A 27705-nucleotide genomic window follows, 5' to 3' on the forward strand; every position below is an offset into this window, starting at 1 on the left:
GTGACTAAATGTCATAGGTGTATAAAGGCCCAGCCCAGTTCCCCTAACTCAAGACAACTCTGAAGGGATATCCCAGATTCAAAACGAGGCCTTCAATGAGACGTCGCTGCAGGTCAACTCTTCCCTCTGCTCAATCCTGCTTCCATTTCTTCTGCAGATGTTGTTCCCCAAAGCATTCCCTAACATACTCATTATACTCTTCTCTGACTCAGAGTATGCTTCCTGGGGAAGCCAACCTAAAACAGTTGGTGTCAGGAGTGGTTCAAGATAGTAGGCTAAGATGGGATTTATGATTTGAATCACAGGCCATGTGACTATCAATGAGGACCCCCTCAGTGGTAGGTGTAGGACACACAGACCTCGGCACAAGGTAACAGTGCAACAGTTACAACTTTCATCAGTAATGAAACTGGGGTGGTATTCTAATGTAACTGGGGTGGTATTCTAATTTATATACGAGTAAGTAAAATGTATCAGGCATTTGAGAACTATGAGGGAAATAGTAACCTTAATGACAGTGGCATTGACTGTTATTGCTAAGTAAAATTGATTCTTTGAAAATAGCAAAAGGCTGAGATGGTTAATTGGCTATCAAAATCTAAGAGTAAATTCCAGAAGGCCTCTTTGGTCCAAATAAAGAGGCTTTTATCTCCTGCAGGGGGAGGGCAGGAAAAGCACAGGAATAGGCCTGGTACTGAATCCTAAGTGCGGCAGAGCTCCGAAAGAGATTAGGAAACCCAGCTTGGTCGGCTATGCAAAGGTCGAGGTGCTTGATCGGAAGGAGATTCTGATGCAGGGGGAGGATCATCAGGTTTCAGTTAAAAGCAGGCAGATTACACATTAGAGGTAGAGAATGTGGGATGATTTGTTCACAAAGGAATGGAATCCAGAGGGCATAACAGAAATAAGAGACAGGGGAGGCTGGTACGGAAGTTCATCAGGTAACTGAAGGCACAGTTTGCGCAGCAACCAAGAAAAGGTGGGATGTGAGGCACGGAAGATGTAGAGGTGGGGAAAGATTTCCAACAGAATTAAACATGAATTTGCTGTTTGAGTCAATTGATCCAGTACCAAGTCTGTGAGTTCATTTTCCTCTTCCTTTTAGATTTCTCCTTTTTCTAAAAAAGTAAAACTGAGGGGGCCTTCCCCTGCTTTCCCTCCTTCTGCTTCCCTATTTTCCCTCGCATTCCCTTCCTTTTCTGCAGATCCTCTGCTTAGGAATGGGGCATTGGCCCCCGCAGGAGTGGGCGGGGGAGGGTCGGAGCGAACAGAGGTGGGCGGGTCCCGTCCTATGACGTCAGCCGTAAGGCGCTGCTGTCGTAAAAGGACGTCCGGTCCGTCTCCTAGTGTCCGGAACCGGCTGTCAGCCACTCTGGCTGTTAGTACTTTCTTTCCCGGAGTCCTGGTCCACGAGTTGGATTTACTGCTGTCGCGGGTGGGCCTCACGCCATTCCCTGTCCCTCGGCCCCCTGAGTGAGTCCGGTCTCCCGGAGAAAGTGAGCGAGGTTTGCCCGGAGCGCGCACGAGGTAGGGTGTCCCGCGGGCGGGTGACGGTTGCGGGTCCCCGTTGCGGGTCCCCGAGCCGCCTGGCACCTCCGCCGCTTCTCCCCTGGACGCCCCTCCGCCCCACTGGGTCCTCCAGCTCCAGGCTGGACTCCTAAAGCCGCAGTGCCCCGTGCCTGTTTCCTCATTTGGTGACACACGCAGTGCATGCAAGAAGTTGGAGTGTTACCGGAAAAGGGCTTGAACCCGTATGAGGCTGAGAAGAAGATTCACTCTTCTGAGCGTGCAGAACAAACTGGAGGAAAAAAAAAATGAGATTTAACTTTATCAGAGGATTCAGAGGATATCTCTGAGGACGCAGAAAGTTAATCCGCATGATCACCTCGTGATTATTTTCTGAGGTTCTTTGGCCAGGGCAGCACGCCCTCTAGATTTTGTCATTTTACATATTGGAATGGTGCCTTAGTGGTCTGGGCGTTACGTTACCGAAGTAACCACCTATTAAATCTGGCTATTTTTCAGTTGCTACAGTACTGCTTACCACCTGTTTTTTTGTTTTTTTTTTTTAATTGAGCATTCAGTTCAGAAAACTTCAGTTTAGAAAAATCTTGTATTTCAACTAAATGATGAAAATTAAACATACTCTTAAACGTAAATTTGAACCCCGTTAAAATTACATGCTCACTGCGTGTAGAGGGAAGAGCATTTGTTAGAGTCAGAGCAACTAGTACCTTAAATATCTTCAGAATGTTTTGACTTTGTAGTTAATAAATAGTGTTATTTGTTGACTGTTAGATGTTTTGTTTACATATTACATAGGAAAAATTAAACTTGTTATACTTAAGGTGTTGGCAGCGTCAGGTCATCTGAATATATAGCTCAAAAAAGTGATATAAACTGGCTAAATAATGCTCTTATTAATGCTTTTTTTGTTTTTGCTAATGATACATGATTCATTTGTTTTAATGAGGTGCAGAATACTTTATCATTGGAGAAACTTTTTTCTTAGTGGGAAAAGAAGACTAGTTTGTCTTTTAGGGTAAATTTTTTTGACGTTTACATTTTTAGAATCGTTAGTGCCAATAAATGCGTTAAGGATCACCCGCTTCATTTGGAATAATATGTGCTTAACGTTTCATAAGGCTTAGAATGTGCTTAACTATCGAAAGGATAGAGTTTAACATTTAACAAGAAAAAGGACACTTTGTTATACTATTTCTTAGTTTATTAAAATAGTAAATGCAGTCAGTCAATTATATCTTTTCTATTCTCTTGTGTCAAAATAGGGGAAAATGCCTAAAAAAAAGACTGGTGCGAGGAAGAAGGCTGAGAACCGCCGAGAACGTGAAAAACAACTAAGAGCATCAAGAAGCACTATAGATTTAGCTAAACATCCATGTAATGCCTCAATGGTATCAGCTTTTTTTGATATCAGTTGGTAGTTGGAAAAACTATATACTATTTTATCTGAAGTACACCTGAATAAAATTTTAGTGAAGACAGTGTTTTTGCATATATTTTGTTGCTGAATTTAGTATCTCTGGCACGTCTGTTGATTTCACTGAGTGGCAGTGATTGTTGTTGGATTTTATATTATTTATAAAACCTAGCATATTACTTTACATACTGTTGGTGATAAAGGTAGATATTGGACAAGAATAGATAATAGAAACTTTCATTTTCCAGTTTCTTTAATGCCTTAGTCTTATTGGGTTTTCATCATATTTTCTTAGCATTCTTTCATTTCTCTTTTCTGAACTTCCTACTTAACATCTGTTTGCTTCCTGTTCTATTACCTTATCTGAAGTGAGTTAGTCCTGATAATTTCTGGGCTGCTTTGAATGGTGGCTGCTTTTGAAATATGCTTTTTGAAATATGTGAAAAAGCAAACAATTAGGTCATCATTACCTCTTTCATTGACTGTAGAGTTATTCCAGTTCTATTTCCACTCCTTTCTTTGTTTTTCTTTTCCCACTGTTCCTGTTTTTTCCTTCTCCTTTTGTTTTGTCAGACATATATGAATTGTTTAATGTAGCTTAGTTTAGCAAACGTTTATTGTGCATCTACTCTGTGCCAGGTATTATTTCAGACACTGTGGGTAGTGATACATAGATGAATTACATGGTCCCTATTTCCAGAAGTTTATAGCTCAGTTATGTTGTATATTAGGATTTGTTTGTTTATAAATGACATAAATCTAACTTAAATTAATCTTAGGGAAAAATAGTTTATTGAATGGATAATGGAATAACTCATATTGCTGGGAAGGGGAAGGATATACTTGGGACTCAGGGACAATTGGAACCTGGAACAACTTGTAGTTCTATCTTTTGCTTTTGTTTCTTCTTATTATTAGTTCCATTTTTTCATATTGTCTTACTCCATTTGTTGGGTTTCATAGTTACAGGTAGCTTGCATGTCTCACATCACATATTGTGCCTCAGAGAAGGAAAGTACTCTGAAAGGCTGGACTTCACCCAGTGCCTGTCCCAGGGCTAACATTTATTGGGGTTGGTTGGGTGAGGACAGATTACATAGCACAGATGTGACAGTGAGGCTGTCTTCTGTGTTTAAGAGTCCTTTCCAGAGAAGAGAGGTTCTGGGCAGACAAAACAATAAATGACTGGCATGCCTAAATATATATAATGACAGCTAGATTTTGGAAGTGCTTCAATAAAGGTACAATGTATTTATTAGGACTAAGAGGTGATAAAGTTGGCTGTGTGTGGAAGGGGTACACTTCACAGAGGAGGTGGGATTTTCACCAGAACTTTCAACAGGTAGGAGGCACTTTTCAGGGAAAAATATTAGAATAAGTAAAGACATGGAGAAGAGAGAATATAAGACATATTTGGGGAATGGCTGACCATTAGTGACTTGAGTCTAAAAAGAATAGGCCAAGAAGGTTTGGAAAGTGATTAGGGGCCAGATTGTGGAGAGCTTTTAAAACCATGTTTAGGAATCTGGATTTTCTGTGAACTTTATTATTTTGTATTCTCTTTGGAACGGTGCATTAGATAAATGCATTATTTTAAGGGTTACCCACTTCATTTGGAATAATATGTGCTTAACGTTTCATAAGGCTTAGAATGTGCTTAACTATCAAAAGGATAGTTCTTGTGTTCATTCTGTGGTATTTTATTCCTTACAAACAATTGAAAAACAAACTACCAATGTATTTAGCCTCCTTTGTGATAATGCCACTTCTTCAGGGAATCATATACCCGGAGTATCTCTCTCTTGCATACCTTTGTTATTTAAGCATGGGTAGGTGCTTGTATACATGGGTGGAGTTGGGGCTTTGGTGTAGTGTCACTTAAATTTTAACCTGAAAAGCAGGTTATTCTTTGTAATACAAGTAAATTTGCAGTTTTCAGTCAGCAGAAAAATTAATGTGATATTTTTATATGTTACAGGAATGTGACAAGTGTCAGAGGTAAATTTTATTTCTTTTTCTATCTACCTTTAATAAAATTGTCCCTCTGACCTTTTATCTGACATTGACCATATTTTAAAATTTTATTTTACATGACAAGGCGGCAAAAGAATAGAGCATTTTGCTACTTTTGTAATTCTGTACAGAAGTTACCAATTTGTGCACAGTGTGGTAAGTATGTAATAATTAAGGACATATGCTTTTTATCAACTGGTAGTTCAACAATTTGAACTTGGGTGGGTTTGTTGCTATTGGTTACAGTGCTTACAGTTGTTGATAATATTATGCCTTACCATTAACAAAATAACAAAACATGTTATTTTGCCTACCAAAAAACTATCAAGCCTTGGTTTTGTCTCTTTGATGTAATGCTGGAAAATAATTAAGGTACAATTTAGATACAGGTTACCAATAAGTGTTTTTAAACAGTGAAAGATCAGATTTCAGACATAACATTTGGTGATCCTGAACTTTTAGTTATACTACCTTAGCCTTGTCAGTGTCTGTTTGTTTACTTATCTACATTTTGATTCCTGCTGATATTACCTGCAGTGTGTTAGACCATTGGGAATAATTTTATTCCACATTTACCTGGTACTTATTTTGTGATCAGTAGTTTTTGTGTTTGATGCTTACCATATGATTCATGAGTTTCCTCACATGTATTCCCAGGTGATTTAAATAGAGTTCTTAAGTCATGTGCCCGGTTCTTAAGTATAGGTGGAGACTTGCACCCCAAAATGATTATACAAAATAAAACTAAATGTTAGCAAGATGAGTGTTTCCCAAATAGTCTTCCACAGACTTCCTGAAATATTAATGGATATTTCTTGAAAAATATATATGGATATACATTTGAGAAATACTGCATGCATCCTCCTTTCATTCTCATCTGGGAGATTTCTATTATATATTTATATGTTAGAAGTTCTGAAGACTTGCAACAAAGAAACCCAATTAACTTTATTACTCTAGATTTACATCCCCCCCAACTTTCGATGAACAAGTATCACTTTTATTTATGAGATAATAATAATAATTTCAGGTAGAACAATTTGGGGTATGCTCATTTAAGTGTGTTTATATGTAATAATATTCCAGAAAGTTAGTAGTGTTTAGGGCTATATCCCTGAATATTTCTAATGTAGTTCTAGCTTTCAAAGAAGATCTTTTCAATTCTACAATTAATGAAAAAGAGAAAACTGGCCTATATGGAACACTCATATGGTAGTTTTTATAGCCTTGTTTTGCAAAAAGTAATGAATGTAGAGTGAGGAAATAGAGTTTGTGGAAGATTAATAGGTAAGTTCTTGCTAGGACTTACCCATATTTTCAATGTCTCTGGGCTTAAATTTCGTAGTGTTGTTAGATGGGTACATTTCTCATTTACTGATTCTTAGTGTTGGACATGGAACAGTTGGGTAGCTGCTGCCTCTCATTTCCAGTTTCTCTTCCCATTTCCTACTAACTTTGTTCCTTAGGAAATCAAGATAACGGAAAATTGTTTCTTCTGTGTTCCATTTTGTGGAGTCTCAGATGGATGATTAATGTCATCATTAACTCTCACATATTATCTGATAAGCAAATTTCCTGATAGTGTTTTGAGTTGGTAATTTAATTTGCTTCTAGATCAGAGGTTTAGTGGCTGTGTGGTGATTTGTAGCTGTATCACCGTATTGTTTATTGTGCTTATTTGGGCACTGTTTCAAAGTTTTGTTGGGAAAATGTTTAACTGGGGGCTTTGTTATAAATTTTTATGTTTGGATAAAATTACATTAACTCAATAAGTTACATAATCATTATTTGGTTTGGTTTGAGGTATTATTCTGTGGAAAGAAATAACTTCAAACCACAGTTTTTATTGTGAATTATAAAATGTAAAATTTATTATAAAAAGCATTCCTTTAAAAATTGTTTTGAATAATCTGAAGATTGATAAGTTTTTAAACTGTTAAAATGATCATTAGATTACAAAGCATAACCTGCAATTTCTGATTTAGTACAAACAAATTAGCATATATATTATTGTATAGTTCATTTTACAGATTTATTAGTAAATGTGTAATCTGAAAAGTCTGATTCGAGTAATGAAGTCTCAGTTATATCCATTTTCTCTTTTTAGTTATGTAAGCAGTAAATACTGATTCAATTTCATTAGTTTTTAAATTATTTCCTCAGGAACTTGGGCTGGATAAAAGGAGGAATTCGTGAGTACTGGTATGTATTCCTTTGCAAGACTAACAGTGCAAATGTTTTTCTTCATTAGGGAAAACAAAGTGCATGATGAAGTCTTCAGACTGTGTCATAAAGCATGCTGGTGTATACAGTACTGGCCTTGCAATGGTGGTAAGCTTCTTATTATCTCTTAGACTAGTACGTTTTCAAGGATAAGAAAATGTCATTCTGATCAGTGGTTATTTTTTTCTAAATATCATTGCTTTGTCCCTTGTTTCAATCAACCTGTAGTTGTCTGGATTATCAGTGGCATGCTTTTTGTATGATTTTCCCTTAGTACCCACTTGTTTCTAGCTGCTTCTTTCTTTCTTATTAGGAAACATACAAGGCATGGAAACTTTTCATGCTGATCTAAACAGAATTTCATTTCTCAGTGGTACCTTTTTTTTTTATTTTGTTTATTTTATTATTATTATTATTATACTTTAAGTTTTAGGGTACATGTGCACAACGTGCAGGTTTGTTACATATGTATACATGTGCCATGTTGGTGTGCTGCACCCATTAACTCGTCATTTAGGATTAGGTATATCTCCTAATGCTATCCCTCCCCTCTCCCCACCCCACAACAGTCCCCAGTTTGTGGTGTGTGATGTTCCCCTTCCTGTGTCCATGTGTTCTCATTGTTCAGTTCCCACCTATGAGTGAGAACATGCGGTGTTTGGTTTTTTGTCCTTGCGATAGTTTGCTAAGAATGATGGATTCCAGCTTCATCTGTGTCCCTACAAAGGACATGAACTCATCATTTTTTGTGGCTGCATAGTATTCCATGGTGTATATGTGCCACATTTTCTTAATCCAGTCTATCATTGTTGGACATTTGGGTTGGTTCCAAGTCTTTGCTATTGTGAATATTGCCACAATAAACATACGTGTGCATGTGTCTTTATAGCAGCATGATTTATAATGCTTTGGGTATATACTCAGTGGTACCTTTCTAATATCTCTTAACCAGACTTCACAAAACAGTATTTAGTGTACCGAAAGCCCTGCTTAACCAACGTTTAAGCCTTTGGTTAAATAAGCAACTTAGTTCCAAATGAACCTAGGATAATAGTGTTCTTTAAAACTTTACATTTCAAAAAAGTGTGTATATTTAACATACCTCTTCATTACATATAGGATTTTTTAAAGTAAATTCAGCTTTTTGAATAATAAAACCAATTGGATTATGTGATGTATTTTGCTCTTTTTCCTGAAACATGTTTTCCTTTTAAATATGAGTTAACCAGTTTTACTGTATTGTAGTATGATTTTATGTTCAAATAAAATTTTGTTCAAATTTTAATCCATGAGGAAAATGATACTATATTTATGTCAAATGGAATATTTTATTTATGGTAAATTTCCAAGAACATGTAAACTTCTATTATGAGGGAGACCTATGATATATTTCATATGTGCATATATTATAGAAGCAAGGAGTGAGAATTATCATCTTGTGAATTGCTCTTTATTTTAAGTATAGGATTGTCAAGTTATCTTTATTCAAAAACACTTTCAGTCTTCCTTGGTAGCTTAAGTTCAGCCAAATTCATTTTTTAAAATCACTGTGTTTTTTGAATGTGAATAATTTCTTCTTACATAAAGAAAACATTTAAATAGAGTCATATATCATTAGTTGTAAATTCTAGAAAAGTGATTTTCTGGATATCTTCTATTTGCCTCCCCAGATTCCCCCTGAGAACAGCAGGAGAATAAGATCTGGGTGTTTATTCCTTCATCTCACTCCCTACCAGGTTATCCTGGTTTGGTTTTATCCTTTCTCTAAGGACCACATTTCTCCCTAAATGGCCAGGTAGTCCTCTCCTGTTTGTCCTAAGAACTTCCCTGTCCTCTGCAAATTATCTCTTTAAAACTCTTCTAGATTACCTAGTTTGAGAGTACCATCTCTTTTTTGCAAGAACCCTGGCTGATCCAAGAGATATAGTTGATGATTTGCTAGCTATACTGATAACCCATTTTTGCAAGTCAAAAAACATTTTTCCTATTTGTTGTTTACTACATTTGTTTCAGAGCCTTGAATAATAGAATACTGAATTGAGATTCTGAAATCCTGGCTTTAAATCTCACCTCACCTGTAATCCAACTCGGGGACTTGGATTTAGTCTTGGGCCCCATGCTTTTCCTTTATAAAGGAAAGATTATCTGATCCTACTCTCTTAAGATTCTTTCTAGCTTTTAATATTCGGTAGGTGTCAATGTTTTATTGAAACATATTGTTATTGTCTTTTCTTGATATAGAATTGGAGAGTCTTACCCTGTATTTTAGTTCCATATATTTTACTTTAAATTTTTTCCACAAAGAAGTGTAATTATTATTAAAACATAAGTTGTCATAAGAGAAAAAAAGAAGCTGGCAGAAGTTTCGTATTTCTCAGTAATTCTAGAAAAGCTATGCAAATATATTATATAGTTAAGGTATTTTAAAAATCAGAAATGGTAGTATTTAAAAATTCAATGTAGTTACAGGAATTATTATAGACAAGAAAGCTTAAGCTGTTGGTTCCTTCAAACTTCATTTGAATTAAATTCATTTTGAGGAAAATACTTCCATCTCTTTGGCTTAATTAAATAATATTAGGATAAGTGTACAGTTTACCTTTTTTTCTTTTGATATGTAACTGAGTTTTGTATATTGTGGATAGCTGTTAAGTTGTTTTTCAGAGAACCCTTTTTATTTTTGGCTTGGAGTGAGTAGTAAAATGTTTAAATGAAGCTACCTACTATCATTGAGGGTTGATATATTGCTAAATGTATACAATTTTGATGGTTGCCATGGTTAAACAATGGTTGCAGGTGGTCAGGTGATAATGATTATGTATTCTTGTTCCTTGGTTACAGGGTGCAATATGTGACTTCTGTGAAGCTTGGGTTTGCCATGGTAGGAAATGTCTCAGTACACATGCCTGTGCCTGCCCTCTTACTGATGCTGAGTGTGTTGAATGTGAACGAGGCGTGTGGGACCATGGTGAGTCATTAGACACAAGTAATGAGCTTTGTTATAGGTGAAGGTTGACTTTGAAACATTTTGAATGCTGTTTTCGAGATTTTTTTCAGGATACTGTCAATCCTAACTACTGGTACTGTTTTGATTATCAGTGTAGTTACAGAAGGGATCTATACTGTCAGTTATTGTCAATGCTAGTATTGTTTACCCAAACATGGAGGGAAGTTGTGGTGGAGCAGGTAGTCTCTTTGAGCATTGTGAGTGTTATATGGGTAGCTAGTGGAGAGTAAGAGCCCCCTTTTCTCAGTTTCAGTTCAGTTTCAAGGACTTCAACAGTTTTCATTTTAGCTTTTATCAGAATAAAAATGGCTGAACAATTTTGGTGTATCTCCAAAGTAACTTACCATCTCTTCTAAGCAGTATTATAGATACGAATTTTTTTAAATTAAAGTTTATCTTAATTACATTTGTGTTTTTTTAATCCAATAGGAGGCAGAATATTCAGTTGTTCTTTTTGCCATAACTTTCTCTGTGAAGATGATCAATTTGAGCATCAAGCCAGCTGCCAGGTTTTAGAGGCAGAAACATTTAAATGTAAGTTTTTAAATATTAGATGTTCTTTATACCCAAGATTCTGAATAGTATAATTATTAATCTTAATGAAAAAGGAATCAAGTTTTTTTATACTGCTTCTCATGAACTGTAATTTAACTCAGTCTTTATTTTCTGTTTCTAGAAAACAAAACAGTCAGAATATAGTTGTAAATTTTTCAGCAGGGATGCCAGTGGCATATTGGTTGGGCCAGTTCTTCATTTTGTAGGCTTGATTTGATTAGGCCTTGCAGGACTTACACCTTTCGTGGTTCAGAGTACCACATGTCATTTTTACCTTCAAATTATTATAAAAAACCAAACCTCACCCTTCTTCCTTCCCATTTCCAAATGCCCTCCCGTAAGAGATACCACCCTGTTTGTTTCTGCTAGTTGGTTCTAGTGATTCTTAGACAGGACTGTATATCAAAAATACCTGTGGAGGTTTTAAAAATAATGTAGATGTCCAGGCCTCATCCCTGGAGATTCTATCTTTTAAGTCCGTGGTGGGTGCCAGGCACCTGTATTTAACCTATACACAAAATTCTCACGTATTTTCCAGTTGAGAGCCAGCATTGCTGACTGGGTAATAGTATCATCTTTACACATAGTTTCTTTCTTGGAAGGTTCATTGAAATGAGACACCATATAAAACAATAGTATGTGGTACTTGGCATTTAAAAAGCCCTTTTTAAATAGTAGTTACTATTATAGGAAAAAGACTGAAATTCCCCAGGTATTCTCTTCCTTTAATTTGGTTCTTGTTCTGGTATGAAATCCTAATTATTATACTTATTTATAAATTTAAAGTAGATAAGTCATCTCTGTGATATACATACAACATACATACTACACACACATAGACACACAATGTGTATGCATGTGTATATAATTCTTGCAATATTTATATATAAAATTCTCAAAGATTCAAAGAGCATCTCAAAGTATATAGCATTTTTGAGCCTTTCGTCGCCTTTTGCAGAATGTATAATAATAAATTTAATTATTTTATTTGCAGCATGGGAGCTTTGTGTGTTTTATAGCATTTGAACCCAAAAGACAGGCAGCTGTCTATAAAGCTATATTTCCATTGCAAGCTTTTAGTGATTTGATAAAAGACAAAAGAAAATTCTAAGAACCAAATAACGGGATTTTAAAATTAATCTATTTCCCACAGGTGTTTCATGCAATCGGCTTGGTCAACACTCATGTCTCCGTTGTAAGGTATACCAATGCATTTTTTTCTTTTTAGATTTTGTTTTTAATCTTATACCCCTCCACCAGTCCTTGGATTATATGCAGCTATAATTAATTTATAAGGGACCTTAAAATTATGTAGTCTAATTCTTTTATTTTTGAGACTGTGGAATTGAAGTTGAGAAAGCTTACATGACTTTCCAATGGTCATCCAGTCACCTTGTAGTAGAGTTGTGGCTAGTGCACATTTCTCTGGAATCCTGGCTCTGTGTTTTTAGTGGAGAACATTCTGACCAAGATGATGAGAGTCTATTTTAATTAATGTCAAAATATACCTGCTTAGAAGAGTTTGGGTAAAGATTTCCAAATTTTTCTGTGTCCTTAGGCCTAGTCTCTAGCATTCGTTCGTCAAAGATTACTAAACAGATGCAGCCAATGCCCTTCCTCTCAGAAGCGTTTCTCTAGTTCTTATATTCCTAACCCTATGTCTTATTTATTTTCCAACTCTGTTCTAGTTTTACCAAATGGCGTTCAGGCATTATCTGTGTTTTCTTTGTCTGGAATACTTTTCCATCTTGGCTTACCCTATTGAGCTCCCATTCTTCATATGGCGATTAAGACTTCGTGTCTCTAAGATGCCTTTCCCAAATCCCATGTCTGCTTTAGTGCCCTTCCCTCTGCACTTCCCATTCAGTGCTTAGTGTCTTGTAATTGCCTTTTCACTGTCTCCATCCCTAGTTAGACCATACACTGTGTGAGAGTAAATAGGCTGTTCACCATTATTTCACTTCATCAGGGACCTTATGAGTACTGAAATATTTGTGAACAGCTAAATGTACTTACATGTCATACTCAATATAGTTAGTCTGCCTTTTGTTAGATCATTGTTCAGAAGGGTCCTGACAAAAACCATTTCTGTTAAGAAAATGAAATGAGAAGTGTGACTGCTCCCAACAAAATTGTTAATCTCACTGCCTTAACAAAGCTATATCTTTAAAACACTGAATACTGTCTTTTTGTATATTTTTACACTTTTATTTATTTACTTTATTTTGCTTCTCCTATACAGGCTTGTTTCTGTGATGATCATACAAGGAGCAAAGTGTTTAAGCAAGAAAAAGGAAAACAGCCTCCTTGTCCTAAATGTGGGCATGAAACTCAGGAGACTAAGGACCTTAGCATGTCAAGTAAGGCCCTTAAGATACTAAGGAAGTGATTTTTGCTTTCATACTTAGACAAAGTTTATCTTTTTTTTTTTTTTGGTCTATTTTTCTTATTGCCTCTTCTTATTTGAAAAGATGAATGTGTTCTTTTAAGCAAGTGGAATTTTACAGCTTAGGAAAATATGTGGGTAAAGTTTTTCAGTTTTACTTAAATATACCAATATTCATTTTGATATTTGTATTTGCCTTAGTTAATGACAGCAAATACTGAAATTTAAGATAAAGAGTAATTTTTTTTATTTTTGTTGAGGCTTCCTTGTTAAAATAGTTGAGTAGCTATAATTCCTTAATATTAAAGTGGTGGTAATCTTAAGTACCTAGAAGTCAAATTCACTCTGAAGCTATCTTAGGTGTGTGGTATTTGAGCACCTGTGTTTATTTATGTAATATAGCACTACTATAGGAAATTATTTTATGGTTTTTATGTAACTTTTTTTGTGAAGGAATAAGCATGCTTGTAGTAATGCAGCTCCCAATTTTGTTAAAGAGAAGTTTGACTCTTAACCAAACATATCAGAATGGAACCATAATTCTAAGTGACTGACTGCTTTGTTTAATCACAGATGTAGTTGCATGGTGAGGTGAGACTGATGATTTTGCTGATCTTCTGCACTGAACTTTGTGTCACTACTAAGGCAGAAGAAATGACAGGCTTTGTTTTTAAGGGCATCTGCGTTGTAAAATAGGTGTCTTAAGAAAAATGTACTGATACGAAATCAACTGTATTCTGTGATTTATGTGATTTGAAAATAAACTGTCAGTGGCCAAACGGAAGGTATTTTCGTTTTAAACATGCCTTAATACCTTTGGAGTGGTCTGTTGGTCTAATTTGTTTTCTAGATTTAATGAAATGACACTGTAATTTTTATTTTTTATGGTGTTGTATATAGACTCAGGTGAAAAAATTAGGAAAATGTGAGCTATTTTTTCATTTGGGATTGAAGCAGCCAATGAAATCCATGAAATTTTATAGAGGAAGATGAGAATGTAGAGAACTGGAACTAACAAAATGCCTTGTACTTGTCTGTCTTCTATAGCACGCTCCCTGAAATTTGGCAGGCAGACTGGAGGTGAAGAGGGAGATGGAGCTTCTGGGTATGATGCGTATTGGAAGAACCTTTCATCTGATAAGTATGGTGATACCAGCTACCATGATGAGGAGGAGGATGAGTATGAAGCAGAGGATGATGAAGAGGAAGAAGATGAAGGCAGAAAGGATTCAGACACTGAGTCATCGGATTTGTTTACTAATTTGAATTTAGGAAGGACCTATGCTAGTGGCTATGCTCACTATGAGGAACAAGAGAACTAGGGGAGCTGCTCTGGTGGCCGTGTGTGAGAGGAGCAGGAGTGAGTGTGTGTGCTTGATGAATTGTGTGTGGTTGTTCAAAAGTACCTTAGCCACTTAGCCTTGTGCAGAAGACTAGTTACACTTAATGGGCCAAGCAATAGGGTGTAGCGTTTTTTATAGAACTGATAATCAGGCTTATGGCATAAGAAAAATGAGTTTCAAATTTAAGATGTTTATTGATCAAAGCAATTGAAGTATCATGGATTGGATTGTTACTGATTTCAGTAAAGTATGTTTTGCCAATTAGATACATATATACAAGATAAAGGAATAGGATGGTAATATATTTGTTTGAAATTAAATTACTGTTTTTATTAAAAAATACTGCTTCATTCATTTGTCTGATTTTGTAAAATGTAATGAGTAAAATGAATTACTGTATTTTTCCTTTTATGTCCACAGAATGAGAGTCATATGTTGTTATATTCTAAATTTTCATTAAATATTCATGTCACCTTGAGTTGTCATGATAAGTATGTTTTAGTATTTGACTTATTCTTCTCTTTCTTCACAATGTGTGTCCTCAGTGGTACCTATTATTGATGCCTTAAATGTATTGATAAGGTGACTAGTTAGCCATTTTTCAGAGATGATACAGTATCAGAAATAGTATTATTACAGAAGCTTTACCCAGGACATTTTATTTCTCTTTGAATAAATCTATTATTTCAGTTAAATACTTTTGACATTATATTTAATTTTTTGTTCTGTATTTTCAGTTTGTTTTGGAAAGCATTCTAATTTTTTTACAAACTGCTTCAGTTTTCACACATATGGAAATAGGTAATAGAGACTGTGTGGTATACACTTAAAGATAAGCAGCCCAGACCCCATCATTGATAGGTGGAGGACAGTCCTGTCACAAGTCCCAGTTGTTACAACTTAACACTGGCATTTAATAGGGATTGGGTAGTTGTAGAAGGAGAGACAATATCTGATTGCCTGACATTTTAGATGTATGGAGAAAATTGTAGCTATGAGGATAACAGGGTTGGATGGCCATTGTTAAGCCATTTTTGTTCTATAGAAGCATACTTAACAGCCAAGAACAATAACAGGCAATGGAAAGCCAGGTGTCAAAGTTAGAGGGCCTCTGGTGGCATGTGAAAAAGCTTTTCACCTTTTGCAGTAGGACAGCTTGAAAAAACTGAGGAGCGAGCCCAAGACTTAATAGTTTCAAAGGATAAACTTTAAAGACAGTTGCCAGCCAAGGCAAGTCTATTATGCCAGCATCGGCAAACTGCTTGGGAAAACCTGTGACCCTGACAAATTGGATGGAGACATCTGAATCGATGGTGCTGGAGATTTTTACTCCCCAGACTCCTGCATTTCTGAGTTTGCAGTCATAGCCCACCCCTCCATGTTAAGGGCAAGCACTCCCCACTTCATTCTCAGGCTGGATGACAACGCAGAGGCTTCTTTCCTCAGGAAACATGCTCTCTTCAAGACTTGCCCTATCTGTAGGCCATTATAGTTAGTATCTCCAGGCCTAAAATTAGGGTTAAGTGATGATAAAGTTAAGCAAAACTCAGTTGAGGTGCTGGAACTGAAGTGGGAGGAAACAAGACTATGCCCCAAAAGAACTGCAAGAATTAGGAAGAGTTGGAGGAATATGCTTGAGATTGGAATCAGTGCTTAAGAGCATCAAAACATAAAATTAGGAGTTTGATGGCAGCCCTGACACTGGATCTTTGGATTGCTAAGAGTTAAATTAGAGGGTTTTAATAACCTGGCTAGGATCCTGTGAGATGGTGCGAACTCATTACCAGGATGGCTTCTTGAAGTATGGAAAAAGTAATGGTCCTTTCTGAGCAAAGTTGAAACACTGGGATTACTGTGACATGGTGGAAGAATGGATTTAAAAGGTTAAGGGAATTGGGTATGCTGGAATGGATTGGAAAATGAGATGATTATGTTCCATGCGAAGGCTCAGTGGACACACCATTTAACAGTGCCATAGAAATGTGCACTGATGATGGGGTATAAGCATCTCTAAAAACGTGTGGTAGCTCATGGTAGGCCATATCAGACAGTAGGAAAAGAAAACAGAGTTCAGCTTGCTGATGGCAATGTATGACAAGATTCTGAAAAATAGTGGCTAAAGTGGCAGTGCCCAACTGCCAAAAGTCAGGGGGTTACAGTTAATGAGAAAGTGAGAGTGGTAGTCAAGGGGTCCTAACCTGCAAAGAGTTATGGAGAAGGCTAATGTAACACAGCACTTTAGGGACAAAACAAATGGGTAGCCAACAAGAATACTACTCAGTTTTTCCCATTAGATAAAATTAAGAATGGATTACATGGAAGCTAAGGGTAGTCACCCCAATAAAAATAAAGCATCCACTGCTCAGTTTCTGGACCTGAGTCACTTTTCAGACCTGGAGCCCAGACTGAAGAGGTGGCTGGGTCCCAGGAGGAAAGACAGGACACCATGGCATTTGTACAAGGTAATGATTCCTTTTGGTGTTAACTCAAAGGGACCCCACAGCCAGTTGCTCTGGTAATTCTAAGTTTAGGAAAGGGGAAATATAAGGGATTTCAAGGATTGTTGAACACAGAATCTGAATTGACATTGATATCCAGATACTCAGTGTCCCTGTTGCTTCTTTGTAGGGGGTGAGGGAGGAGTTGGGTTATACCAGGAGTCCTGGGCAAGTTTAAGCTTACAGTGGTTTCACAGCATGTGTGGAGGGCCAAGTGAAGCCTCTGACACTGCCTACCCTTGTATCTTCTCACTTCAGCCAGATAGTAATACACAATAGTATCACTTGGCAGGACTTAGTACCACCTTAGGGATCTAAAAGATGCAGAGATGATTGTCTCATCACATCTGTTAATTCACCATTTTGGCCCCTGCAGAAACTTTATGGATCCTAGAAGATGGCTACAGACAAGCTCAACGAAGTAACATCCTTGATTGCAACTTCTATGCTAGATGTGATATCTTTGTTAGAGCAGACACACGTGACCCAAGTGTATGGAATATCATCTTGGTTCATGCAAATGTATTCTTCTCTTTCAATAAGAGAAGGGAATCAGAAACAATCTGCATTTACACAGAATGGGCAACAATATATATTTATAGTTTTGTAAACTATGCCACTTTATCCTAAAGAACATAGATCTGTTACATAATGACTATGTTGAGGCTGGATGAACAAGTGGCTAGAACATTGAGAACTTGGTAGCAGACGTGTTCCAGAGGGAGGAGATAAATTTTACGAACTTTCAGTGGATAAACCTTATAAATTTTTTGCCATACTCGTAAATTTTTCAGGGTTCCAATGGTGAGGGACAGTTTGGTGCATCCGCTCTAAAGTATAAAGCAAATGACTACATGCATTCTCTTACTCTGAGGAAGGAAGCACAATGCCTGGTGAGCCATCCTGAGTTCCGGAGGCAGCATATGTCACACCTGAGGATAGTGTCCTGGCCAGTGTAACAGTTGATGCAAAAGGCTGCCTGTTTTAAGTGGAGCCCCCAGCAGGAAAGAGTTCTGCAGCTGGTCTAGGTTGCAGTGGAAGTAGCCCTGCTTTCTGGGCCATAGAGTAGATGCTATTACATTGGAGATATTAGTGATGAGATAAGTTGTGTTGTAGCGAGCCGCAGTAGGAGAGTCACAATGCTCATCTCTGGGTTATAGAGGAAGCTTACGCTATCTGCATTTAGAGATTCATATACTCCCAGAGGCAGACAGAATGGTTTCCAACTTACCACGGCCTATCTAGTTACCACCACTGCCAAATGTCACCTGTCAGCAGCAGGGGCAACTGCTGCACCCTTGACGGGGTATCATCACTTTGGGAGACAAATCAGAGTGGCCACCCCAGAAAGGTTAGTGGTTCATTATCAGTGGAATAGATCCACATTCTTGAAATGGGCTTACCTTTCCTTCCTGCAGGGCCTCATCCAGCATTGGTACCTGGGGGCTTATGGAATGTTTGATTCACTGGCATGAAACCCCACATAATACATGTCAGGCCATGGAATCATCTTTAAAGTAAAGAAGGTTGCAGTAATAGGCCTGTGACCATGGGATTCACTGTATCATATAGTGCACCACCCAGAAACTTCCTCCCTGATGATGTGGTGCAGTGGTGTGCTGAAAACACACTGAAGCAGCAGTTCAGAGGCAATACTCTATAAGAATTTCATACCATCCTTCAAGTTACAGATATGCATTGACTCACAGGTATTTCTATTCCAATGTGTTTCCAATAGATAAAACGCATGTGTGGTAGGTTGAATAGTGTCACCCCAAAAGTCATGTTCTTCTGGAATGTCAGAATGTGACCTTATTTGGAAGTACGGTCTCTGCAGATGTAACTAGCTAAGATGTAGTCACACTGGGTTAGGGTAGGCTCATATCCAAAGATGATGAGAGGACACACAAGACACACAAGGAAAAAAGCCATGAGAAGATGGAGTCAGAGATTGGCGTGATTCATCTACAAGCCAAGGAATGCTAAACATTGCCCACAACCACCAGAAGTGAGAAGAGAAGCATAGAACGGATTATCCCTCAGAGCCTCTAAAAGTGATAAACCCTGCCAACACCTTGATATTGAACGTCTGGCTTCCTGAATGGCGAGAGAATACATTTTCTGCTGTTTTAAGTCATCCAGTTTGAGATAATTTGTTATAGCAACCCTAGGAAGCTAATAAGCCATGGGAATTAGGGGTGGAAGCAGGAGTTGCCATCACTTCCAGTGATTCACTGAGGAACATTATGCTTCCCATCGCTACACTCCTGGGTTCTGAATGACTGGAATTCTATGTCCTCGGAGGGGATACCTTTCTTCAGGGGACCCGATAAGTGCCACCATTGGATTATAAACTATGCTTGCCACCTTGGTATTTGTGACTTTTTATGTCTAGGGACTAAAAGCCAAGAAGAGAAATCACTGTCTTGGCAGAGATATATGCCTTTCTTCATCAGAAGGAGGTAGGGCTGCTCTTACATGATGGGGATAGGGAGGATTATAAGTGGAATCCAGGCAACTCACTTGAGTTTTTTAGGTGCTCCTTTGCCCACTTGTGGTGATAAATGAACATATATGGACATAGCCAACAGCCCCAAGCTATGGAGGGCATAATGGCTAGATGCTTCCGGATGAGGGTTTGGGTCATGCCACCAGATAATTACCAAGACTAGCAGAGGTAGTAGTTGTCAGGTAAGTTTAGGACCTGCCCCAGCTTCAGAGAGCTGCCTTGGCTGAAATCAAATCCTTCCCAGAGCAGAGTATGCATCTGGTGACCAAGTGACTGGTCTGGCTAATTTAGCTCAACACAGCCCATCATGACAAATAGCTATGAAGTTACTATCCCTATACAGAATCTAATAGCTGACACTTAAGAATATGGGGGTATATACGCTTCTTCCTCTGCATTTTGGTCATGGTTTGGCAAACTCCTTGTTGGAATATTGCAATGATGTATGTAAGGTTGACCTTTATAAGTCACCTACAAGCTTCTGCTCATGCAAAATATATTAGTCCATTTTTGAAAGTGAATGGACCATATAGCAGGCTCACCTGTGCTTTAGAGAATGACTGGTTACTTATTTGCCTAATGGGAATAATTCAAAGAATGAAGCTTAATATACTAAGCCTTAATCGTATTTTGTGGAACCAGACATAGCACAATGCTAAATCAGGCATATGGAAGCATTTTAAATAAGAAATACAATGTAGATGGAGGCAAGAGCTTTTTTTTTTTCTTTTTTGAGATGGAGTCCCAGTCTGTTGCCCAAGCTGGAGTGTAGTGGCCTGAACTCGGCTCACTGAAACCTCCGCCTCCGGGGCTCAAGTGATTCTTCCGCCTTAGCCTCCCAAGCAGCTGGGATTACAGGCATGCACCACCACGCCTGGCTAACTTTTATATTTTTAGTAGAGACGGGGTTTCACCATTTTGGCCAGGCTGGTCCAGGACTCCTGACCTGAGGTGATTTGCCCACTTTGACCTCCCAAAGTGCTGTGATTACAGGCATGAGCCACCATGCCCGGCCTGGGAATTTTTGATAAAGAGCTTTGGTGGGAAAGCAAAATAATATGCTAACTGCAATTTGCTAATTTGTATAACTCAATTTAGCCACTAAACAGCAGCACTTTTACATTAAATTCAGGTAAAAATTCAGTTAGCACTTGCTACATACCTGTCATCAAAATACTAGAATACTAGGATAGATGAAAGATTTAAAGGTAAATACAGTATTATGTAAGCCGTTAAAGCTTAAATTTTATTTAAGAAAGTAAGATGCAATACAAGGTTAATAGTAGCTAACATTTGCTATGTGTTCTCTGTACTGCCCAAGCTGCTTTACCTGCATAGGCGCTTTGAATTCTCACAACAGAGGTAGGGTACAGTATTTAGCTCCCTAAGCAAGCCAGGCCAGTCTCCTCACCCTGCTCTGTCTAGAGCTCTTCTAGAAGCAAACTGCCTGTGCTCCTCCTGTGGTCATGGAACCAGAGCACTGTTGCTGCTGTTGCTGTCACTACAAACTAAAGGATCTGCTGCACCAGTGGAGACCACTGCCTCTTGTCACTTGTGGGTACAACCTGACGGCATCTCTGGTCACATGTCCTGGGGCTTTTTTATTGCCACTGAGGTATGACATACAGTTGGATTTGCTTTGGGTCCACTTTTGTGTAATGGAGAAGTGCAGGCATAGTAAAGCCTCATGGGAGTGACCTCTAACTAATGGGAAACAGAAATTAGTGGATTAAACTTATTCCCTCTTCTCCCCTTTCACGGTAACTTCAAATGTTCTCTCTGAAGGCGTCCTGTGAAATCACGAAATTGGCTTGTCACAGACTCTGGCCATACAGGAACCTACCCTGTTAGGTTTCTCTCCCCTCTTCACCACTTTGTTTCTCTTTCACTTACTCCTGCTTCTGTGGGACTGCACATTTAGTATTTTCTGAAGAAACTGGGCTAATGCAGGTGGAAGTTACTAATACCAGACTGAATGTGTGCTCAAGAAAAGTACAAAGAAAATGTAGAATGCAGAATGGTAGAAATAAAAACTGGGGTCACTGTGGAAGGATTTAAGGATATTCTAGGCTGGACACCGAGGGCTCCCGCCTGTAATCCCAGCACTTTGGGAAGTCAAGGCAGGTGGATCACCCGAGCTCAGGAATTCGAGACCAGCCTGGCCAACATGGCAAAACCCCATTTCTACTAAAAATACAAAAATTAGCCAGGCATGATGGTGGGCTCTTGTAATCCCGGCTACTCTGGAGGCTGAGGCAGGAGAATCGCTTGAATCCAGGAGTCAGAGGTTTCAGTGAGCCAAGATCGCGCCACTGCACCCCAACCTGGGTGACAGAGAGAGACAAGAAAAAAAAAAATGATATTCTACATGGGGAGGAACTTGCTATGTATGAATCACACTAAACAAAGGAAACATTTTTTCAAATAAACAAACCTAGAATGTGTTCTTTAAATCAATAAATAATCTTGAAGGTGATTTATATTTTTTGATGAAATTTATGTTATTCAATATTTTCTTTAGAAGCTATTTGACTTTTGTAGGCATACCGTAATTTTGGTTCAAAATTGATTTTACTTTGTTAGTTCAGCATCACTGGCTCCAAACGATTCCTAGCTTTCCTACTTAAATGTAGGAATGTTTGAAAAATCAGGATTTATTACATTTTGAAGATACATGTGTGTAATTCTAAAAGAATACTTTTCAAAAGTACTCGCAGAACCTTTAGAATAAATTAATCATTTTCCCAACTGATTTCAAAGGAGCAGCATATGTTTTCAATATAAAATTACTGATATGTTTGCATGTATTTTACTGATTCATTTTTAATTTTGGGATCAAATACAGCTTCAAGTTCTGAGTTTATCACTTCTTAAATATTGAGATCTTTTCCTAAGTTTCCTCATCTATAAAGGAGAGGGTAATATCTCAGAAGGCTATTTTGATGATTAAATTAGATAAGTGCGTCTGAATTCTTTAGCACTATTTTAGGCATAATACATCATAGCTCATAGTTAAATGTCTGATAGGGCAGAAACTTAGAACTTAACCAATGAGTCAGCGAAAATCATGCTATGCTATGGGTGTCCGTGTGTGAGGGTAATGATCTTAGCCTAAGATGGTACTGCTATTTTAATACATGTGGAAATTTGGCCAGTGTGTTTGTGGTGGTGGTTTTACAAGAGAGGAATGGTTTGAATTTTATCTCTCTGTATATATGCTTTGGCTGCCAGATAGCTCAATTATTATAGCTTCTTGTAGTCTATGCTGTCTACTGAAATTATTATCCCTGGCTTTCACTTTTTTTTTTAATAGCTATATTGAGGTATAATTGATGTATTCAATGTACCATTTGACAGGTTTTGATATATGTATATATCCATGAAATCATCACCACAATAAACATCACTCCAAAAATTTTCTTTTGCAACCCCTCTCTCCAGTCTCTTCTCTCAACTCCCATCTACTCTGGACCCAGGCAACAATTAATCTGTTTCTTGTCACTACAAATTAGTTTGTATTTCTAGAATTTTATATTAACGGAATCATGCAGTATGTACTCATTATTGTTTTGGATTTTTTTTTTTAACTGAGCTTAATTATTTTGAGATTTACCCATGTAGTTCGTTCCCTTTTTTGCTGAGTGGCATTCCATTGTATAGATATACCACAAGTTGTTTATCCATTTGCTTGTTTCTTGACATTTGGGTTGTTTCCAGTTTTTGGCTATTACAAATAAAACTACTGTTTATATTCACATACAAGTTTTGGTATTAATATATGCTTTCCTTTCTTTAGGTTGAATATATAGGTGTGGAAAGGCTAGAACATATTTTAAAAAACTGCCAAACTGTTTTTTAAGATGACTGTATCTTGTTACATTTCCAGCCAACTTCTCTTTATTCTTGCCAGCACATGGTATGCAATCTTTTTAATTTTAGCTCTAATGGGTGTGCTATTAGGCAATAAACATTTAGGATTGTTATATTATGATTGAACCTTTAATCATTATGAAATAACTCCCTCACCCTGATCCCCAATAATATTCTTTGTTCTGAAATTTATTTTATCGGATATTTTTATAGCCACTCCAGCTATCTTTTGATTAGTTTAAATGTGGTTTATATTTTTCTAGCCTTTTAGTTTTAATCGTTCGTGCCTATATACTCAAAGTAAGTTTCTTATAGGCAGCGTGTAGTTAGGCCTTGCATTTTTATCCAATCTGACAATCTGTCTTCTAATTGGAGTGTTTAGGTCATTTACATTTAATATGATTATCTATAGTTTGGCTTATAGTTATCATCCTGCTATTGTTTTCTGTTTGTCCCATATTGTCTGTGTTTCCTATATTCTCCTCTTTTTAAAAAAAATTTGTTTGGATTAACTAAATTTTTTTATGATTTCATGTTATATCCTTGGTTGGCCTATAAGCTATAGTTTGTTGTTTTATTGTTTTAGTGGTTGCTTTAGAGTTTATAGTACACACATCTTTAACCTATCACAACCTTTCTTCAAGTGATATTTTAACATCTCATGTACTGTACAAGAGCCTTATACATTCTTAATTCTTGTAAATTTATAATTTTTTTCTCCCATTTCTTGCCTCTGGATATTCATGCTATTGTCATGTGCTTTACGTTTTACATAAATTATAAACTCCACACTACATTAATAAGCCTAGCTGCAAGTCCACCCAGACTCCGTTCTTTCTCTTCAGGGAGTCCACTGGGCTCCACCTGGGTTTCACCACCCTACACTGTGGCCTGCAAAATCTCTTAAGGTAGTAAGTAGTTTGGGTAATTATAAGACTCACTCTATTTGTTTTTCATCTTTTAGAAGTTATTGTCTCTTGAATTACTTGATACCCAGTATCTTAAAAATTGTTATTTATTATATTTTGTGTGTTTTTAAATTTCTTTCAAGTGGGAGAGTAAATCTTATCCATGCTACTTTATTCTGGCTGAGGTGACAGCTGTGATCCAGATATATTTTAATGCATAGAAACTAGTCCATTAGACATGACTTTCCTTTGGAATATTATTTTTCATACACACTTATAAAGATTCTTTTAGTATTTTTAATCCACCAAAGAAAAAAATGCATGACAATAAACTACTTGCAGTACAGTGTGTATCTATTCCTAACAAAGTAAACTTAGTAATATTAGTAAACTTGCCTTAAAAAATCTTGTCAGTGGTTTTCCACCAGTAAACTAAAAATAATTCTTATTACCACCCTTACATTTAGTAGATATTTATAAGTTTAAAAAATTATTGTTATTGAAGATTTAATGTAAGTATAGATTTTGCTTGTCAGGAGAAACCAGGGCAATCAGTGATCCTTCTTTTTTCTTAAAAGTTACAGTTCTATATTCAGAGAAGTTCAAGGCTAACTTGTAAGACTCTTATAGTTTTGATGAGAAAACATTTTATTCCTACTAATATCTGTACCCTAATAAAAGTTAAGCCTCTATTGCTTCATGGTGACTGAGAAGGTATAAACGGAAAGAATAGATCTCTGCAGGTCCTTAGCAGATTTGCAAAGTTTGAAAATGCTGAGTATCATCTGGTTTAGTTATCTACCTAATTCAGGGGTCTTCTGTATATTGCTGACTCAGCTTATCCAAACTGTTCATATGCTGTGCTTCTTGTTTTTCTATAACTGCATATAGTTGCATCTTAACAGGAAATGAAGATTATTGTACTGAATAAACTCTATAAACTAGATCATATGTACCTAGGGTTTAAATTGATAGGCTTATGAGATCCTGGCTCATGGACAGAGATTTTTGGCAGTATTAAATATCTATCTTGATTTAATCATTTCACAAGTATACATATATTAAAATGTCATGTTGAACACTAAGTATATTCAGTTTTTATTTGTTACTTATAACAGAATAAAGCTGGGGGAAATTTTTATCTTAGTGTAGTAGGTAGAATAATGGCTTCCCAAGGGTGTTCATGTCCCAATTCCAGGAAATTGCAAATGTGTTATGTTATATCACAAAGGGGAATTAAAGTAGCAGATGGAATTAAATTTGCTAAGTACCTGATATGGTTTGGTTGTGTCCCCACCCAAATCTCAACTTGAATTGTATCTCCCAGAATTTCCACGTGTTGTGGGATGGACCTAGGGGGAGGTAACTGAATCACAGGGAACAGTCTTTCCTTGCTATTCTCACAATAGTGAATAAGTCTCATGAGATCTGATGGGTTTATCAGGGGTTTCCGCTTTTGCTTCTTCCTCATTTTCTCTTGCCGCAGCCATGTAAAAAGTGCCTTTCACCTCCCGCCATGATTCTGAGGCCTCCCTAGCCATGAGAAACTGTAAGTCCAATTAAATCTCTTTTTCTACCCAGTCTTAGGTGTCTTTATCAGCAGTGTCAAGACGGACTAATGTAGGACCTGACCTTAAATCACAAAGGTTTTTAAAGGTGGAAGACAGACAGAAGAGAAGACTGAAGTGATGAGATGTAAGGAATTGGGTCTTTACCTTCCCAATATGACTAGGACTTCTTTGAACATGAAGTAAGGGGATGATGAGCCAAGGAATACAGCAGCCTCTAGAAGGTGGAAAAGGCAAGGAAACAAATTCTCCCCTAGAGGCTTCAGAAAGGCATAGAAGCCTTCCAACACCTTGATTTTAGCCCAATGAAGCCTGTGTCAGACTACTAACCTACAAAACTGTAGATAGTAAATGTGCACTGTTTTAAGCACTAAATTTGTGATAATTTGTTATAACAGCAATAGGAAATGAATACACTTAGTTATCTCCCAAAACTTAAATGAAAGTGTAAACACTTTGGCATGTTTCATATGACTATAGGATCGAATGCTTTTACATAAAACAGTTATTATTTCAATACAAAATTGAAATGCTGCCAGAGTTTATGGTGAAGTATGTATTAGCTAAGCCATAAGTGAGGTTCAGAAGTTTATCACATTATAACTTCTCAAAGAGAAAAAGTAGAAAGTGAACTAAGAGTCTCACAATATTAGTACTTAGCACATTGTCTGATAGTGTTGATATTAATGAAGAAATTTAAACTGACTCATGAAATGTGAAACTCTATAGTCTTTGGGATATTGTCACTAGGCTATAATTAAAAGATGCCAAATAATTGTTACTGGAAGTCATCATAAATGTTATATTTGGTCTCTTGGTTTCTTTATTCAACATTGCCTACAAGCTTTTTATATCAGTGAGGACCAAGTCATTAATGGGACCACAGAGCAAACTTATTCTAAACATTGAAACAGTAAAATTTCTTTAGAGTGCAACTTTCCTGGGCTAGATGAAGACTAAGGATTTCGCATTTGAGTTAATGTAAGAAACCATAAAGAGAGAGAAGAAATGCTCTGTAACTGTGTTTCAAATTTGAAAGCTCGCACAGTCTTGAGTAAGCAACTGTGAATTCCTGGGATTCCACAGGATGTACTGGTTAAGAGGGCATAGCTTTTTTTGAGAAAAACCTATGAGTTCAACAGAGGTATAAAAGTCAGAGTAAAAATAGCAACAGACTCTTTAAATAGCTCATGCAACTCCGAAGCAAAAATAATTTTTACATCGTTAATGCAAGGAAATGACTACTGTAGAGTAGAATCACAATTATAAATATGAAGGGCAGACACACACACACACATTGTTATTTTACATTTTGAGATTTACATGTATTCTGTGTAACATTTCTGTAAGAATATATATGTAATATATATATGCTATATATATATTCCTTATTATACAAATTTAGTATAAAGAGTCCTCTTTTTATATGATGCAAATTTTTCTTAGCCTCCAAGAGAAGAAAACACAATGAAAGCAAGGTTTGCATCATCTACATGGTTTTGACCTTTAAGCATCTGGTGCCAAGTGCTTTGTCAGCCCATTACTATGTAACATACCTGATGAGCTCATCAAATTATCTTACTTTGCTGACAGTATTTCTCTGTTTCAAAAAAGAAATGTACTTAATGCTATCAGACAATCATCATAATAAAAAAAGACTAGTGTTATTAAAGTTTTGCTTGCCTGGAAACTCTTGTTGTTGAATAAAAGCAAAGTTTAAAAAATATTTTTTTTCCTCCAAATTTCGGTCTGGAATGCCACCCAGGCCTCTCAATCTAGCTTTGAACTTGAGTCTAAAGAAAATATTTGATCTTCTTTGTCTTTCAACTCGACAAAATGTTCTTCTTTTTTGAAATCCCCCTTTTTGTTTTAAGTGTGCTTGTC

The 27705-nt window shown here is 37.0% G+C and overlaps 1 protein-coding gene across 6 annotated transcripts; it reads left to right on the forward strand.

Moving 5' to 3' along the window:
• Positions 1–746: 746 nt before the first annotated feature.
• On the forward strand, positions 747–14962 carry ZNF330 (zinc finger protein 330). Of its 6 annotated transcripts, none has more exons than XM_019025984.4 (10): positions 747–979; positions 2790–2915; positions 4920–4939; positions 5040–5110; positions 7206–7285; positions 10019–10145; positions 10614–10718; positions 11893–11939; positions 12982–13099; positions 14173–14962. In XM_019025984.4, exons 2-10 carry the CDS (start codon positions 2796–2798, stop codon positions 14445–14447), a joined length of 963 nt encoding a protein of 320 aa, XP_018881529.1. In that variant the 5' UTR covers positions 747–979; positions 2790–2795; the 3' UTR covers positions 14448–14962. The 6 variants fall into 6 exon arrangements, with proteins under 6 accessions (XP_018881529.1, XP_018881526.1, XP_018881527.1 ...); XM_019025981.4 differs by having other exon boundaries at positions 748–1078; XM_019025982.4 differs by lacking the exon at positions 747–979 and adding an exon at positions 1310–1496.
• The last annotated feature ends 12743 nt before the right edge of the window (positions 14963–27705 follow it).

The sequence above is a fragment of the Gorilla gorilla genome, chromosome 3, assembly GCF_029281585.2.
Source record: "Gorilla gorilla gorilla isolate KB3781 chromosome 3, NHGRI_mGorGor1-v2.1_pri, whole genome shotgun sequence".
NCBI classification, from domain to species: Eukaryota; Metazoa; Chordata; class Mammalia; order Primates; family Hominidae; genus Gorilla; species Gorilla gorilla.